General features: G+C 40.9%; 1 protein-coding gene across 2 annotated transcripts; it reads right to left on the bottom strand.

The window, feature by feature from the left end:
* Window positions 1-2,813: 2,813 nt before the first annotated feature.
* Window positions 2,814-16,273, bottom strand: LOC127755540 (coiled-coil domain-containing protein SCD2-like). 2 transcript variants are annotated; one of them, XM_052281214.1, is made up of 17 exons: window positions 15,872-16,273; window positions 8,999-9,138; window positions 7,766-7,844; window positions 7,595-7,636; window positions 7,445-7,507; window positions 6,898-6,947; window positions 6,791-6,818; window positions 6,503-6,577; window positions 6,320-6,430; window positions 6,168-6,228; window positions 5,847-5,963; window positions 5,647-5,765; window positions 5,436-5,505; window positions 5,204-5,245; window positions 4,990-5,030; window positions 3,998-4,124; window positions 2,814-3,260 (listed from the first exon to the last, which is right to left on the bottom strand). In XM_052281214.1, exons 1-17 carry the CDS (start codon window positions 16,256-16,258, stop codon window positions 3,070-3,072), a joined length of 1,743 nt encoding a protein of 580 aa, XP_052137174.1. In that variant the 5' UTR covers window positions 16,259-16,273; the 3' UTR covers window positions 2,814-3,069. The 2 variants fall into 2 exon arrangements, with proteins under 2 accessions (XP_052137174.1, XP_052137173.1); XM_052281213.1 differs by lacking the exon at window positions 15,872-16,273 and adding an exon at window positions 9,825-11,087 and having other exon boundaries at window positions 8,999-9,134.
* Between the last annotated feature and the right edge of the window lie 1,078 nt (window positions 16,274-17,351).

The following is a 17,351-nucleotide window of genomic DNA, read 5'->3' as shown; positions in this document are numbered from 1 at the left end:
ATGGTGCATGTATCGAGTTTGTTGCTAGAGTAAATATAGTATGAGAGAGTTATTAGTTTTTCTTGGTCTTGGTGTACCTATGAAATATGTAGATCAATTTGGAATGGAGGGAGTAGTTAATAATTAATTAATCCTATGGTAATGAGTTTTCTCGTTTCGCGTGTGCTGAAAATATCTCTCTAGATGAAGAGAACTAACAGGACCTTAAGCCCTTACCATTCCCAACCCAATAATTAGGATGGTGTCCATAGCATTAAATAAATAAGCTGCCACCTATAATAAAAAATGATGTGGCAAATGAATAAATGATGAAAGAGAAGGAAATCAGGTCTTGCAATGAGACATGATTTCTACACAACATCCAAGACATCATGTGAGATAAGTAGCATTAAATTTAAGTATAGAAGAGTGGTGTTTGTATTGAAAGAGTAGTGTCTAACACTAGTTTTTTTTGATGATGTGGAGTTTATAGAAGCTATGTGTTATGTCTTGGATTGGGACTGGTCTTAAAGTCGATAAAAACACATGTATGAAAGATTCCTATTAATCCTTCCATTCAATTTTGATCACCATATTTCAACCGTGCAGCAAGACCAAGGCGAAGGTAATTCTGCCTGCTAATCTTGTCGATTCAGTTACTTGCATGCAAAATTAAAGAAAGAGAGGCATCCCATTTTTATTCAACCAAATCATAGCTTACATGTAAAATGAATGACCAGCAAACCAGAGCCTCCTTTGCATGCATGTAGTACCATTAAATCAGCGTACAAACCCAAGAGCCATGCGTGCATCCCACCTAAGGCTAATACATGGATCAATTTTGAATATTTTGTTTTTGCTGAGCCGTCGAACGAGGGATTACTACTTTAGGCTGTGTCCGGCAGCTTAGACCCTATTTGTTTAGACTTAGATTTATTGGCCTAGACTTTTAAATCAGTTTATTGGCTTATATGATTTATAAGCCAGTGGATTTAATGTACTAAGTTTAGTGGTTAAGTAATACATCTACCTCACATAAGCCAAAAAAAACTTCTCCAACCTAGCTTTTGGCTTAATAGTGATAGAGTGGCTTATGGCTTTAAAAAAGCCAAACGGAAAAGCTGCTTGTTTGTTTAGACTTAGACTTTTCGACTTATAAGTTGGCTTATAAGCCTAAACAAAAAGGGCCTAAGATAGGAGCTAATCTCTCCCTTACTTAGAGCTACTCATTAGCACATAATTAATTTAGTATTATCTTTTTTAAAAAAGAAATTAATATGATTTTTAAAATAACTTTTATATAGAAAATTTTTATAAAAAAATATATTCCCTCCGTTTCTAATATTTGACACCGTTATTTTTTTAGCACATGTTTGACCGTTAATCTTATTAAAATTTTTGTGAAATATGTAAAACTATATGTATACATATAACTATATTTAACAATAAATCAAATGATAGAAAAAGAATTACTAATTACTTTGATTTTTTTAAATAAAACAAACAATCAAATATATTTAAAAAAGTCAACAGCGTTAAATATTTAGAAACAGAGGAAGTACTATGTAGCGGTTCGGAAAACACAAAGCACATGAAAAGGTTGGGAGTTAGAGCAGGAACAATAGCAGGCTATAAGCCAGCTATAACCACATATCGAGAAGAAAAGAGAAGAGATAGAAGAAAACGGGCTACATATTTGTAGCCAGCTGCAATACGGTTCCCAAAACGTTATGTGTGTATGAGAGGTGGGATCGGGTATTAATAGTGTACTATATTTTTATAGTCAACTATTATATAAATAGACTATTAGATTGTGTATAGATAATTTAGAGTCAGCAGTTGGCTATACTCTTAAACTTGCTCTTAGTTTAGTTTTCCTCGCAGTTAAATGACGCCGCCGTGGCTGCTGATGCTGCCTCGAGGGGCGCGCTCATGGCCATTGGATCAAGATCTAGTGGTCCCTGTCCCATGCGAGTCATCATCGCGTACCCGCCACGTCATCAACCGGAAGTCCATTTACCATACAGCACGTGACCCTCCCTGTACGACAAAAAGAGCCCGACCCAACTTCAGGCGTGCCACTGGCCCGTGGGCCCCAGGCTCTCATGTGGGGGCCCACCTGTCAGTGACACGGTGCCAAAAAGGCGCCTGCACCTCATGATGGTATTGCGAGATCCAATGCTCAGCTGAAGTACATATACTCCGTGTGGAAGAGAGATTTCACGAGTTCGATTTCGATCTCTGCAATTTGAAGTTCATCCGAATTAAGAATTGAAAAAAAATAGCCGAAAAAAAGTTTCAAAAACGATTGATCAGCTCGGATTGGTCATGTGTGAATCAGTGCCCGCCGCAGAGAGCACTGGAGGCCATCGGATGGGGATCGTGTGGTCCCGATCCATCCACGCTAATCATCACCACCACCCCATCCTTTGCTGCAGCAACAGCAGATTGATATAATTATGGATCCATTCAATACATGATGCTGCCAAACACATAAAAACAATCCCTCATTGAAAAACAAAACACAGTTTTTTAAATTCTAGCAAATCCCCAGAAGGAGACATGCTCTAGTACAGATCTCGAGACAATCTTGGTCCAATTTTTTAGAAACAAATATCAAGCAGGAATCAAACACATTTCAATAACATGTTAGTAACATGCATGGCAAGAATGAGACTAATCAAAGTTAAAATTTCCAGCCGAAAGTGAGACTAGTGACAGGACTGGACACTTAGGTTTACTGCTAATTCGGCTGGATTGAAATGGGGACAGCAAAAGGGCTCCCTTGATTGTCACTCACACACAACAAACATCAAGTCAAGCAGCTATATATGTTTAGGCCTATGGAAAGTACACAATTTGATTTAATATGCATCATTTCAAGATGCTGTAACAAGTCAACAACACTGTTTGGGTTGGGGATGCAAGTTATGTACACCAAAAAAAGAATCAATCGACTACTATGTTGTAACAAAAACTCAAAATCATAAACAAGAAACATCTTTTTTTGTAATGTTCTACGGTTCATGTACATCACAGAGGGGGAAAAACTGAAAGTCTGAGACCCAGTGCAAGCTTTGTTTGAGGCTGCTAGGTCAGATCCTCGACATCGGACGATTCCTCGTTGGTGGTGTCCATCTCATCTTTTGTGGTGGTGTTTTTCAGCTCTTCTTTGGTGCTGTTCAGCTCCTCTTCTTTGGTAGAGTTCGCCTCTCTCCGCGAAAGTTCCCATAGTAGCTGTTCGATTCCTAGGCGCCTCAGCTCGCGTATACCCATATCAACTGTGATAAAAATGTGTCTCAAGTGTTAAGAGTGGGCAAGGAGGAATGCAGATGCACCCCCAAATAAATTGTTTCTAGATTGATATTTTTCATGAAAAAATGAGAGAACTTTCAAAATTCCAGCTCAGGATAGCGATATAATGCCAGTCTAAAGAGCATGACAATCATCAAAAGATGCCATACTGATTATTGAAGAAGCAAAGACATATATATGCAAACAAGATGTTGAAAAGGAAAATAATTGCTAAAAGCCGACATTTTCGGCAGCAAACGTTTGGAAAGGGCAAAACACACAGAGATTTCAGGTAGAAATTTGTAATAAAACAATGTGTAGATGAACAAAACTGTATAACACCAGTAAATTTGACTGGAAGCAAAAATATAATTCCTAGTATGTGAACTTTCCAACTAATGAACAGTTAACTTATGACATCAAGCAAGTTTATTTTAAATAAGATACTCTAAAGGTGCATTCAGATGTACTGTGCATGTCTTAACTTGTTGTGAAGCAAGTTTGAATTGTGAATCTGGGGTTTAAGATAATGGTACCTGGGACTTCAAAGACACACTAAATTGCATGTATTAAATATATTGGCTTTCATTATGCAATGTATTTGATTTCAGGTATTGGACTTTTGGAGCAGAATTATTTCTGCCAGCTTGTATATTTTCCTAGCAAATGAAATAAAGCAGAAATATCCTATGAGTAAGCTGTGTATAAGTCGCCAAGCACACACCATCTACAGCATCATGTGAGGTGGGCTGCTGCCCATGTCGATCAATCCACATCTGCAACCGCTCCTCAGCAATATCATCTTCCACGTTATGGGTTTTAGCCCTTCTCCAGAAATATACGAGCCATGCCTGCGCACACCAAAATAAATGGTCACTTGCATTGGCAAATAACAACTGAAGTACTGCATAAGGAACAGTAAGTTGTGTTCAATAATTAATTTGTACAAACTCCACATGTCAGTTATCCCTATACAAGTGCAGTAACTCACGTTTTGCACAATGTTGTAGTTGGTAATTCCTTCCTACAGATATAATTCAATTGAGATTTATACAGAATCAAATGACTGCAACGGTTTTGTGTTTCCCTTTCCAATTGTCATATACCTTTATGTAGATTACTAAGAACTATGATCTGAAAGAGTCTTGCTAGACAAGCAAAACAATATAGGAGCATATATCAATGGAAGCATCGAAAGTAATGGGAACCAAATGTTCAAGGGGTAATACTAATAGAGTAATATTAACTCTGTCAGCACAACATCAACAAAATTACTATGCACGTTTTTAAGGCCCTGTTTGATTCAGCTTAGGATTATTATAATCTAGCTTATTAGGAGTAAGCTGAAACAAACAAGTAGATTATTATAGCAGATTATTATAATCTAATAAGTTGCTCTAGAGGAGCTTTTTTCAGATTATTGAGTGGCTAAAGACCCACTACCCCTACATACTTGAGAAAAATTACCCACCTATGCCATCAACCGAACAGATAGCTGAGGGCATTATAGACTTTAGCCTTTCAAACCCAATAATCCATGCCTCCAATAATCCAAACAAACAAACAACTCACAGCTTATTCTATGTCAGCTTATTATAATCCAGCTTACAGTAATCTGGTTTAATAATCTAGATTATAATAATCATAAGCTGAAACAAACAGGGCCTAAGTCAAGAACAAAACAAAAATTACATATAGGTCGAGAACTAGAGGTACCTGCTTGAACAATACATCTTCCTCTTCCTCCTTGCTGAGATCTGCAGAACAAGATTGAAGTATTGTTCAGAATATGCAGGGTTCCCCACAGAACACGATAGAATGTCATAGTGCTACTGCATACTGTGCCAGTGCTATTTAGTGCCAAAAGAATAGCTTTCTCATATAGTTAATTATGTTTATGATGCGGATAATAAAGGAATTGAGGCTGTACCAAATGCTTCAGTGAATTTTTCATCACCAGATGATTTAATATCTGTAAATGATAAACACAGTGACATAAAAACTGGTAAGCCTCTGTGATGTGCAGGGAAGTAAATTACGATCAATCAATGCACAATAATTTAAGGATGTATCAACAATATAATTACCAAAAAAGGTAATCCTAATCTTGGTAATTTTAGTTACTTATCAAAACAACCAGGGAAAAAAATATGGCAAGATACCTGGGTCTACTAGTTCAGCAACATTAGGACGATGATGATGGGCAAGAGCAATAAGAACAGCATCCTCAACCTTCAAAAGAATCAGGAAATTGTTGTGTTAGACCAACACTAAAAGTGCAAATTTTGACTCAGGAAATGGTTGCTGAACTGATAACTTTGGAATGTTTATTATATTTAAATGTGAATAAAAGCCAAAGGAAAGTATTAAAACCTTCAAGAAAGCTAGTTCTTGAAGCCCTTTATCAACAGAAAGCATGGTTTCTATGTTGCCTTCTCCAGCTGTTACTGTCAACTCATGAACAAACCTTTCTGTGTCTTCCAAATCATCACCTGTTTCAGCATATAATAGGAATCAATCAATGAAATATTTAAATCCAATATTTTTTAACAGTAAAAAGGTTGATGGCAGACCACTACGAAGAGATCCATCCTTAGCTCTCTGTCCAGCAGCTGTTACATACTCAAAGGGAAGAGGAGCAAATGAAGACCAGTATTCATGTTTTGACATGGAAATATCAGGATAGATGCCTGGAGAATTGAAAGAATCAGATTTAGAGCAGGAAACAGAGCATAAGGGAGTCAGAACAATGGACTTGTAATACTAGAAGTTTGATTTTACGAGTTCCCCCACAAAGGATTCAGTTTTAAGAATTTACACACAAACAAAAGCTTTCCTTCTTTCAATGCGAACATCACAAAGGAATGTTATGCAATGCGCATGAAATAAAATACCATATTGAACAGCCAAGCCCCAATAACGAGCAAGCCAACACCTCTTCATAACAACTTCTTCCTGTACAAATAGCTTAAAATGAGCATTCACAGATAAATGGACCTCTCTGTTTGATTGCCATCTTTGGAAGAAAAGGAAAAAAGGATGTTACCATTTCTTCCTTGCTCAAGATCATCCTGTGTGTCATCGTGCGTAAAGATTTTGTTTCAGACTCTGCTTCTTGGAGTTTCTGAACAGCAGCAGCCTCCTTTTCTCTTGCAGACTAGAGCAGAGAATAAAAATTATGCACAGCGCTGGTTGTGGTAGTAAACATTATCATAAGCTGGTCTGTTACCTGCAGCTGTTTTTGAAGAGTGGCAATTTCCTCGCTTTTATCATTCTTTGATATAAGTGCTTTTCTTATTTCTTGCTGTTTTTTTTACCAACATATTTATCAGTATCACGCTCATCCATTACACTCAGCAGGGGAAAATACAAAAATATTTATAGAATACAATATAACACATCATTTGCTCAAGTTGCTCTATGGATGCCAATATTATTTAACCACTTTCATGTTTCTTTTAAAATAAAATTATATTGATGCAATATAGCATATGCCCACACAAAATTAAAACTATACCTCCTTTCTTACGAGCATCTCCTCCCTCCTGCATTGATGTCAGAAAATCATTAATGATGTGATAGTAAAACAACATTCAGGAGGACCCAAAATGTGCTTAATATTACCTTTTCATAAGCTTAACTTCCATAGATAACCCATCACCGAGATTAGCAACCTGAAAGTAATAAAGACAGAAGATCTTAGGTGGATATGATGTGTTCTTTTCATGACAACATTTTTAGCTCAAATTCATAAGAATTAGCGTCTCAACTCCCAAGATGATAAATAAAAGCAACTACAGATAGATTTCTTTTGTAAAAAAAGAGAACTAGATTTCTTCATTCAAAGATATTATCCTATAGCATTGGTCATATTACTTCCTATTCAACCTTAAAGTCATATGACAATGAATAACCAATTATACAAACAAAAGAACCCTTTTCAAAGCAAGTGTCAAGTTCAGAGTAAGCTTAAACAGATAAACAAAACCCAAACTGGATGACCTTTGATGCAGGCATTCATTACTGAAAGCTGAGAAACACTACTGTTGTTTTTGAGAGAAAGAAACACTATTCTTTTTATCATTAACATTATGTAATATGTACATAAGTAGAAAATATCAAATGGCAGTGTCAAAATCTATGAAAGAATTACAAAAAAACAGAAAGATACCTGTTTCTCGAGCTCCCTTGTCCGGGCTTCAGATTGTCTAAATCTCTCTTCAGCTAGTCCAAGCTGAATTTGAAAAAACATGCATCATCACTAATTCCATAAGAAAAGAAGATACTACCCTTTAACTGTTTGAAAGAAATTGTAACATACCTTCTCCAAAAGGTTTACATTTTCATCTTTTAGCATCTCAAGCTGAAAAGTAAATGCAGCTGTAATCAGAATATTATCAAGGAATACTTTATAGGATTTCACAAATTCTAAAGGAAAAATCCTGTGAAACCTCATAATATACCGGGAGAATCGGTACAATTGAGGACAGACCTCTTCTGTTATTGTTGAACTGTCATGTGAGTCTCGTGACCGTGTCGACTGAGCAAAAGTGGGATCTGGATAGATTGCCCTAAACAAACAAAATTAATAAAATATAGGAACTTTAATCACAAGAATCATGTAGTTACTAATATGTAAAACTTTACATAAATTACAGGACTAAATTTTGTCAGTCTTGAGGGGAAATGGTACATGGAAGTGACTTTAGTTTCTTGTATAAAGAGAAATCAAAGAAATGATATGATGGATATCAACTGTAGTGATTGTTGTTCTTACATAAACACATCAAACGATTAGTAATATCTCAAAACATGTAAATAACAAATATTAAAAATATTTAATAATAGGGAGTCAAGAAATAGAGTGATGTGGGTGAGGCCTATTGTCAAGACTCGAGAGACACTATGCTGAACTGCTGATGACTCGAGCAATGTAAGGTCAGTGCTCACAGTATGCATGTACTGGAAACTAGCTCCATCCAGCAATCAGGAAACATTTTCATAGATTCCAACATTTTTACTTTGTACAAATGTACGAAAATCAAGAATTAACTACATAAAAAAATAAAAAAGATAGTAAACCCCAGTAGAGTATCAACTGTAGTTCATATTGTTTTATTGTGTGACAACTTAATACCACAGGCCACAGCATTTTGAAAACCAGAATAGTAGGACCTTTCCTGAATGCATCCAAAGTCAAAATCATGCTTCTACTGACAGGAATGCTACCCAGTTCACACTATAGAGTAAAGTTTTCAATTTGTTGATATTCTAGAGTCTCCTTCAACATTGGAGATGTTATGGAAAGCCAAAGGGAAGTTCTTTCCAACATTAAACTATTATTAATTTCTTACTACTACATCAATCTATAAATTGACTTCCACAGTGCCACTACGGTTGTACACGCTTGTATGTCATACCTCGCACTCAATTTTCAAAAATCATTTGAAATGTCCAAAGGTCATATGAAGTGCATGCTTGTAAATTTCAACATGGAACTAAAACTAACTTAAAAAAAATGTAACTAAAACCAAGAGTGCCTACTATTAAGTGGGTAACAGACTAAAGAATACCAACTTGCACAATATTAAACAAAATGCATTAGGCAAAAAAGGTTAATAGATTGATAATGACACCGATGTTTTGAGAAACAAGAAGTGGTTTTGGCAGTACAACACTCTTGGCTAAGAGAACCAAATCATCTCATAAGAATATATTAATTCACCTTCTTTCCCGAGGGGTCCCATTTGGCATTTCCACCGCTTGTAGAGGTCTGATATTAACCCCAACAGGTGGTGCAAAAGTTGACCTTCCAGTTGATGGTGGGCGATTTGCTGCACCAGTGTCCATACCATTCCGACCTAACTAGGTAAACAAGGACAAGTAAAATAAGTCCCATCTTCAAGAAATGAAAACTGAAAATATATTATATTTAGAAACAGTATGGTAAGATTGAAATGTCAAATTGAAAAAAAAAAAGTCTTTCAAGAAAGGAACATCATATAAATGAGCAACAATCATCTTATCTTGCAGATGCAGCAATATATCTGTCAGACAACTGAAAGTCAGACCAAATCTACATTACATTTTTTCTTTTTTGATTGTTTTGTATGAGGCAGAAGCATTACAAGTTTAAATTGCATCAGCAAGAAGCGCCGAATGTAGCACCAACATGAAAATAACTTACTAAACTCATGTTGTAAGTAAGCAAAACAATGCATCAACAATGATGTAACTGCAAGATAATCCCTTATTCCCCCGCCAATTAATTTCCTATGCAGTTTGTCCAATCACTAACCAGACAGCCTGGAAACGAAAGCAAGTCGAGACGATTCAACAACTACATGATCTCATACCAATGTACTACTTACTATCAGTTTCATTTCAAAACTAAAGGTGTATTCTGTAATCTTCTCACTTCAAACCCAACAGAGCATCAAACAGAGACTACATCTACCGCAATAGATGAACAAATTTCTAGAAAATGTATTCTAATTATTTCAAACCAATTGCTTGAACCAACAAAAGAAAGCTATCGTCGTTGACATTACTTATCGCCGGTGAGTTGCTCCTGCTCCGAGCTCCGGTGACGATCGCGGCCAACGGCTTAGGCAAAACCGCCGCCGCCTCCTCACTGCCATCCTCGCTTCGCCGGCTGCTCCACCGCCCAGCGATCTCCGGCTCCACCTCCGCCGCCGCGTCCGGCACAACGGCCTTCACACCGGCGTCCCCATTGCCTTCCCGTCTCGACCGCCGGCTCGACGGCCTCGCCGCCACAGCCTCCACCACCTGCGGCTCCTCCTGCACGACGCGCCTCGCCGCGCTCGAGCTCCGCGCGCCACGCGCCAGCGGCTGCAGGGGCGTCTCCTCCTCATCCACGACCACCGGCGCTGCTGCCAACGGCTTCCGCGAGACCGCCGCCTCCTCGCCGCCGTCATCGCGCTCTCGCCTGCTCCACCGCCCCACGACCTCCGCCTCGACCTCCGCCGCCGGCTTCTCGGGCTCGACGGCCTTAATCGCACCGGTGTCCCCGGCGCGTTCCCGCCCCGATCGCCGGCTCGACGGCCTCTCCTCCTCCACGCGCCTCGTCGCGCTCGAGCTCCGCCCGCCACGGCCACGCGCCAGCAGCTGCAGCGCTGTATCCTCCTCTACTACCGCCGCCGCCGGTTTCCCCTCGGCGGAGGCGGGCCTCACGGGCGGTGGAGGAGCGTCGCCACCGCCACCGCCACGGGCACCCTCCCTCCGCGCGCCGCCACGCGGGGCAACCAACCGCACCGGCGCCTCCACCCGCTCTTCCTCCTCCCCACCCCGGTAGTACCTGTCAGCGCGCGGCCTCCCCGCTCCGGCTCCGTCCCGGTACCTGTCCGCCCCACGGCGGGAGCGCGCCGCGGCGTTCAGGTCGTCGACGGCGGCGGCGTCGTGGCCGCTCCCCTCGCGCCGCAGACGCGCGGGGACCTCGTCCCTCCCGCCGCCCCCGCGCCGCGCGGCGGCGTCAGGTGTGGGGTTGCGGCGGTAGTGGTGGAGGGAAGGGAGGGGTGCGTCGAGGATGATGCTGAACTCGCCGGCGGCGCCGGCGTGGGCGAGCATCATCTCCTCCATGCGCGCCATCGCCTCGCGGGCCGCCGCCGCGCGCGCCGCGGCGGCCGCGCTGGAGGCCGAGGAGGAGGAGGTCGGGCGTCGCCCGGTGCTGCCGCCGCGCGGGGCGGCCGCGGCCGCGGCGTCCATTGGCGTCGGCGACGGCGAGGGTGGAGGACGCGGCCGCGTGCGCCGCTTTGACCTTGGGTTTGACTTTGTCTCGTTGGGGGAGGGTGGGAATTTGGGCGTTTCGAGGAAGGCTGCGGGAAGAAAAGGATGGAAGAGAGGAAGGCTGCGGGTCTCTAAATTGGATTTTTTTTTTTCTCTCTCTTCTTTTGTGGATATTACATTTTGGGTATGTTTAGTTAACGCTAAAATTGAAAGTTTGATTGAAATTAAAACGATATGACAGAAAAGTTGAAAATTTATATGTGTAGGAAAGTTTTGATGTGATGGAAAAATTGAAAGTTTGAAGAAAAAATTTGAAAGTAAACTCAGTTCTCTGCTTAAAATTATCTTTCTACAACAATATAAATATATACGCTCATAGACACCAACCTTTACGTGAGTGCTTCTAGAATGTGGATCGACATATCTCGAAATAAACGAACTCAATCACAAACACCAAATCCGAGCTTTCGTGCTGAGTTTAGGTTGATTTCTTGTGAAAGGGTCAGAACACCTCCGCAAAACAGTACAATGAATTAACACATGATTAATTAAGTATTAGCTTAAAAAATTTAAAAATTAATTAATATAGTTTTTACAACAACTTTTATGTAGAAACATTTTCAAAAAACACATAATTTAGCCGTTTAGAAGCTTGCACGCAAAAAACAAAAGATATAAGGTTGTAACCTTGAGGGAAAAACACAGCCTAAAAGACAGTCTAACCGACATACGTTTTAGATCACCATTTTACCTAAATTCTAATAGTATTTTACTCTAATACTAATTTGATTTCAAATAACGAGCTATGTGGTTTTAATTTGGAGCATTGATATGGGAGCATAATCAAACTCAGGCTGTGTTTAGTTCACATCAAAATTAAAAGTTTGGTTGAAATTGGAATGATGTTATGAAAAAGTTGGAAGTTTATGTATGTAGAAAAGTTTTTGATGTAATGAAAAAATTAAAAGTTTGAAAAAAAATTAGAACTAAATACGGCGTCAACAGAGAAGCAAAAGGCTCGGATCGTTTTTGGTTGCCACTATGTATAGTTTTTTTTAGTTGTTGAAAATTGGGTATCTTTGTTGGGGGTGATGATCAGGAATTCAGGATGACCGTTTCAATTTGCAAAACATGAAAATTAGACCCTCAGGAGGTACGAAATGAAGATATTGCCCTCGTATTGGGCCACATCATCAACTTGTACAAGTTCAAAACTTTTGTTTATGAGAAACCAGTCAATTTACACAACCCTCCCCAACCTTTTGTTTTTCATGAAATTCATAAAGTTTTTAGGGGCCTACATGTGATGCATTATACTAGTCAGTACTAGTCGTACCCAAAAGAGCAAAATAGGAAAAAGGTTAGGCGGTTTAGTGCGAAACAGGGTCTAAACGTAACGTGGAAACGCTCGTGCTACTGACGACGGTCATGGACGGGCTGGCCCACATGTCATTGGGCCAGCAGGGCTGACTCGGAGTTCGGTTATGCAATACAAGCGGGGCCCACATTTCTATTTTCTGTAGGCCCCACCCTTTTAGTATCAAGTTTGACACGTCAAGGGGTAGACTTGGCTTCGATGACACGCAAATGATTTCCCTTCGCAGAGCAATTTTTTTGAATATTTTTTTAGAGGGAAAAAAGAAGTAATGGCCTGTTCACTTTGATGTCAAAAAAAACTTACCAAATTTTGTCATTATTTTAGCATAGTTGCCAAAATTTTGGTAACTTACTAAAATTTTGGCAGGATTTCTTATATAGTTATCAAAATTTGGCAACAAACTAAATGTAGCCACTTTTTTGGCAACTTTACCAAAATTTGATAAGATTGAAAATAGCATCAAAGTGAATAGGCCCTTAATTCTGAATTTTTCTCTATTTTCTTATTTCTCAGATGAAGCTTTCAAAGAAAATTCACTTGGAGCTTCTTTTTTCTCTTGTGAGGACTTTGTAACTACAAATTGTAGGAAAAAGATAAAGTTACGGAACAATTAATGATATTTTTTTTTCAACTAACTAATGACAATATGAAGTCCTACTGGCAACCTTGCCTGGCAGGGAGAAGGGGAAAGTGTTATTATTGTTTGAAATCTGGATGTAGCGAATTTCATGAAGGGCAATAATCAAGATAACTATGTCGATACAAATTGATGGCCAAACTAAAATGATATATATGGTTTTTGAAATCAGGAATATGTGTCATAGTAATAGATTTTGATCCTTGGTACTGAACCATCATAGCTTTCTTGATACAACTTGATGACCAAGCTAAAATGAAATGTTTTCTTTTCTTCATCGGTTTCACCATCCTCTTTTGCTTTAAGCGTACATTGTCATTAATATAAATCAGAGAAAATTTCTTTTTAAAAAATGGAACAAGAGTCAAGCCTGTAGTCCTGTACTAACCTTCCTGCTTAATGTTCAGATTTTGTTGTTCTTTGGGCTCTATAGTTATGTGCTATGGACAATTATTGGGCTCTAGCCTGTAAGGGGGGAAGAGCAACACGGCCACAAGGGCCCAGCTTAGAAGTTGGGCCAGAAAGGCTTTCCAAAGAGATGCAATATTTTGATATTTTCCATTAGAGAGAGTGAGAGAGAGACAGATATATGCAGTTTTTGTAAGAGAGAAAGATATATACAGCCTTTTTCTTTTAAAAATAAATGTAGTGCTTGTTCGGCCGCGGCTGTTGCTTAGTATCCACGGCTGTAAACTGCAGCCATGCACACAAATTAGACGAAGCCGAACAACACTGTAGTAGATATCAATTAATGTGGATAGTATCAAGTTCAGATTTATTATACTATAAAGTATTCCATTCGATCGCAATTTGCTACTATATTATTGGATGGAGGAGTATTTAGCTTTGCTTGTCAACGAAATTCAAGTAAATTTGTAGCTTCCCCGTTCTTACTGTAGCACGTACGTGCACAACAAATCGACTGGAACATTCTTTTCCCCGCCTAGCTTGCTACTTGGAAACGACGCAAATTTAAAGACGCGGCAAAATTAATTAAGAGACGCAACAACGCAAAGTGCATGACTACTTCTGAATTAGGTAAAGCGTATATTACGTATGGTCTCACTGCATACGAATGCATGTAAGGTTCTGTGCGTTTGGTCCTTTCGCAAAATGCCAAACCTTATTTGCCAATTCGACATGGTTTTTTTTAGGTTTATTTTCTGTGTTTGGCTTGTTGGAGTACCAAACATTTTGGCTGTAACGTTTACTCCGCAACAAACAAGATAGATGACTAATTTTGTTGGCATTGTTATATTTGTGTCTCTCTTTTTTTTTGGTATGGTTGATTGAGCTCACAAGCCAAATACTGAGTTATTTTCCATGAGTTCCCAACTCATTTTTCTCGCTTCTGTACACGCTTCTCAAACTACTAAACGATACATATTTTCTAGAAAGTTTCTATATGAAAGTTGATTTAAAAAATTATATTAATCTATTTTCAAATTTTTTAAGCTAATACTTAATTAATCATACGTTAATTTATCGCTCTGTTTACGTGCGTAGAGGAGGGATTCCCAACCCTTCCAAAAGAACATAGCCCATATGCTAATCTACAAATGCAATTATGCGGCTGCGGATCGGATGCACAACAATAAAATTCAAATGTTTTTATTAATTGTAAATACAATTTTCATAGCAAGCATTTGATATAATATTTTCCAAAGCTACACAAGTACTACCTCCGTTTTTTAATAGATGATACCGTTGACTTTTTCTCACGTGTTTGACCATTCATCTTATTTAAAAAATTTACGTAATTATAATTTATTTTATTATAAGTTGTTTTATCACTCATAGTACTTTAAGTGTGATTTATATCTTATATATTTACATAGAATTTTTGAATAAGACGAATGGTCAAACATGTGAGAAAAAGTCAACGGTGTCATCTATTAAAAACGGAGGGAGTAATACTTTACTAGATCATCCGCCATGGCATTTATATATGCACTACTACGCTGCTTCTCAAATCGGCCTAACCAAAACCAAGTTTAACCAACACTAGCTTCTCGTACCACTAGGACAGCTGGATCGGCCGCCGGATCCCGATCGGACGGCCAGGATCGCCGCGATGGCCCGCCGCACGTGCGCTTCCCGCGTCCGGCTCGATCGATCGACCGACGCATCGAGAAGGGGAAAACGCATTTATGGCCGCGTTGACCATGCACGCACCCATGCATGTGGGCCCCACAAAACAGACTGCCTCGGGATTCACACCCTAATTTAACTTTTTCTTCCCCAAGCTAAGCGAGGTCGTACTCCCGGTTCCACGTACCGTGCCTTGGCCTTCGCCTTGACCACCCTAGTTAATTTTTTAAACCATCTTGTTGCTGAACTTGATTGAATTGAATTTCTTTTTACAGTTTTACTGAGATTAGGAGAAGGAATTAATCATGGGTTCAATTTTTTTTACTGAGGTTAGGAAAGGAATCGTGAGTTTCAAAACACGTAATACATCTATATATATCAATGTTAGTGAGCATTATTTGTGTTAGAATACATACAGCTATATATGATTTTTGTATCTACACTTTACTCAAAGCTGTTTTTGCAGGTAAATTATTACTAGCTACTACTAGCAAACAAATTTCGCAGGTAAATGGGTTGTGAGGAAACTGTCTAGTAGTTTAATTCAAGAGCATGAAACGTCAAGCAGAAAAAGGATGAATTCTCAACGCATGCAGTTTAACCCTGAGTTTAAGAGGAATTTTAATTACTAGCTAAGTTAAATCCTGAGTCTAATTTGGAATTTTACTAGTAGTACCAAATTAAGGGAGGAGTAAATTTCTAGCTAGCATTAATTAGCAAGGAGGAGGAGTAGCTGTGAAAAATACCTTAGGCAAAGCGAAGCCGAAGTACTTGTCCTTCACGCCGCCGCCGCCGCCGCCGTTCATGGGGCTCCGGCCGCCGTACACGCCGCCGTTGAGCGGGCTCCGGCCACCATCGTACCTCCCGCCTCCGCTGCCGCCGACGACGTCGTCGTCGTCGTCGTAGCCGTCCTCGCTCGCGCCGCGCGAGGAGGCCGGCGGCGGCGGGCGCGCCATGGCCTGCGCCAGCGCGGCGGCGGCGCGCGCCTTGTTCCGCGCGGCGAGCGGGTGGACGGGCGACGCCGCCCCCGCCGCCGCCGGGTGGGCCGGCGACGCCGGCGCCGAGTAGATCCCCGCCGCCGGCGAGCGCCGCCTGCCGTACGTCGGGCTCCCGGCCCGCCGCCAGTCCATCATGCCCGGCCCCCCGTGCGCGCGGCGCTAGCCTCGCAGGCCGGCGGCGTGTCGCGGCGCAGGGTGGCGCGCGGGGTGCGATTCGCGTGGCTGATCGAGATCGATGTGGGGAGAGAGAGAGGGGAAAGGGTGTGTGTTTTGATTAGCGATTTAGTGATTAGTAGTCGAGGGGCAGAGGGCTAAGCTAAGTTGGTATTAATACCGCATCTTAATTATAATTAATTATTTTGCTTAGAGGGATGAAGAGGTCGGTGATGGAAAAATGGAAGGAATAATGATGGGCTTTGAAGCGTGTCATCTTAAAAAGTAAGGTTAAGCCCAAGCCCATGAGCGAGTGCAAATGTGCAAGGATAAGTCCACTTTAAGTCCCTTAACTAGTGGTCGAATCTGATTCATATCCATAAACCATAATACCCGATATGTAAACCCCCAACTATTAAAACTGGTGCAATTTGACTCACTCGGTGGTTTTGAAGGGTCGTTTCGCTGACATGACGCCTACGTTGCGGTATTGACCTGGTTTTTGTCCAACGTGAAGTTGACATGGTGTTTAAATGTCATTCGAATATATATATATATATGTGTGTGTGTGTGTGTGTGTGTGTGTGTGTGTGTGTGGGAGTATGGGACCCATTTGTCATTCACACAGAAAAAATTATGGGCCCACTAACATGTGAGGCCCACACGTCATCCTCTCTCCTTCCCTTCTTGGCCTCGAGACGGAGCGATGACAAAGTGGCCTCGAGCGCGGAGCTACGACTCATTCTCCTCAAGGCAGAGCGACGACACGTCTTGTCCTCGAGGGGGCGTGAAGCAAGGAGTGGTCTCCGGCGACTCCTCGTCTTACATATCGGCTTGTCTACCCCGAAACCCCGTCGTCGCAACCGTCCACAAGGACAACAAAGTGAATCACCGCCCCGAGGTTGATGTCGCTGTCGGCTGCGACGTCGAGGCCAAGATCAGCCACGTCGAGGCGAAGATCCTACGCCTCTCCTCCTAGCTCCACCATCTCCGCGGCTCCGCAGCCGGAGCCCAACCCCGACGCCACTTTGATACATTCACAGCTCTGGATATGGGCTGGTGGAGCTCGGTGCTA

This window comes from Oryza glaberrima, chromosome 11 (assembly GCF_000147395.1).
Source record: "Oryza glaberrima chromosome 11, OglaRS2, whole genome shotgun sequence".
In the NCBI taxonomy this organism is placed as follows: domain Eukaryota; kingdom Viridiplantae; phylum Streptophyta; class Magnoliopsida; order Poales; family Poaceae; genus Oryza; species Oryza glaberrima.
This window is presented reverse-complemented; position numbering and strand designations above follow the sequence as displayed.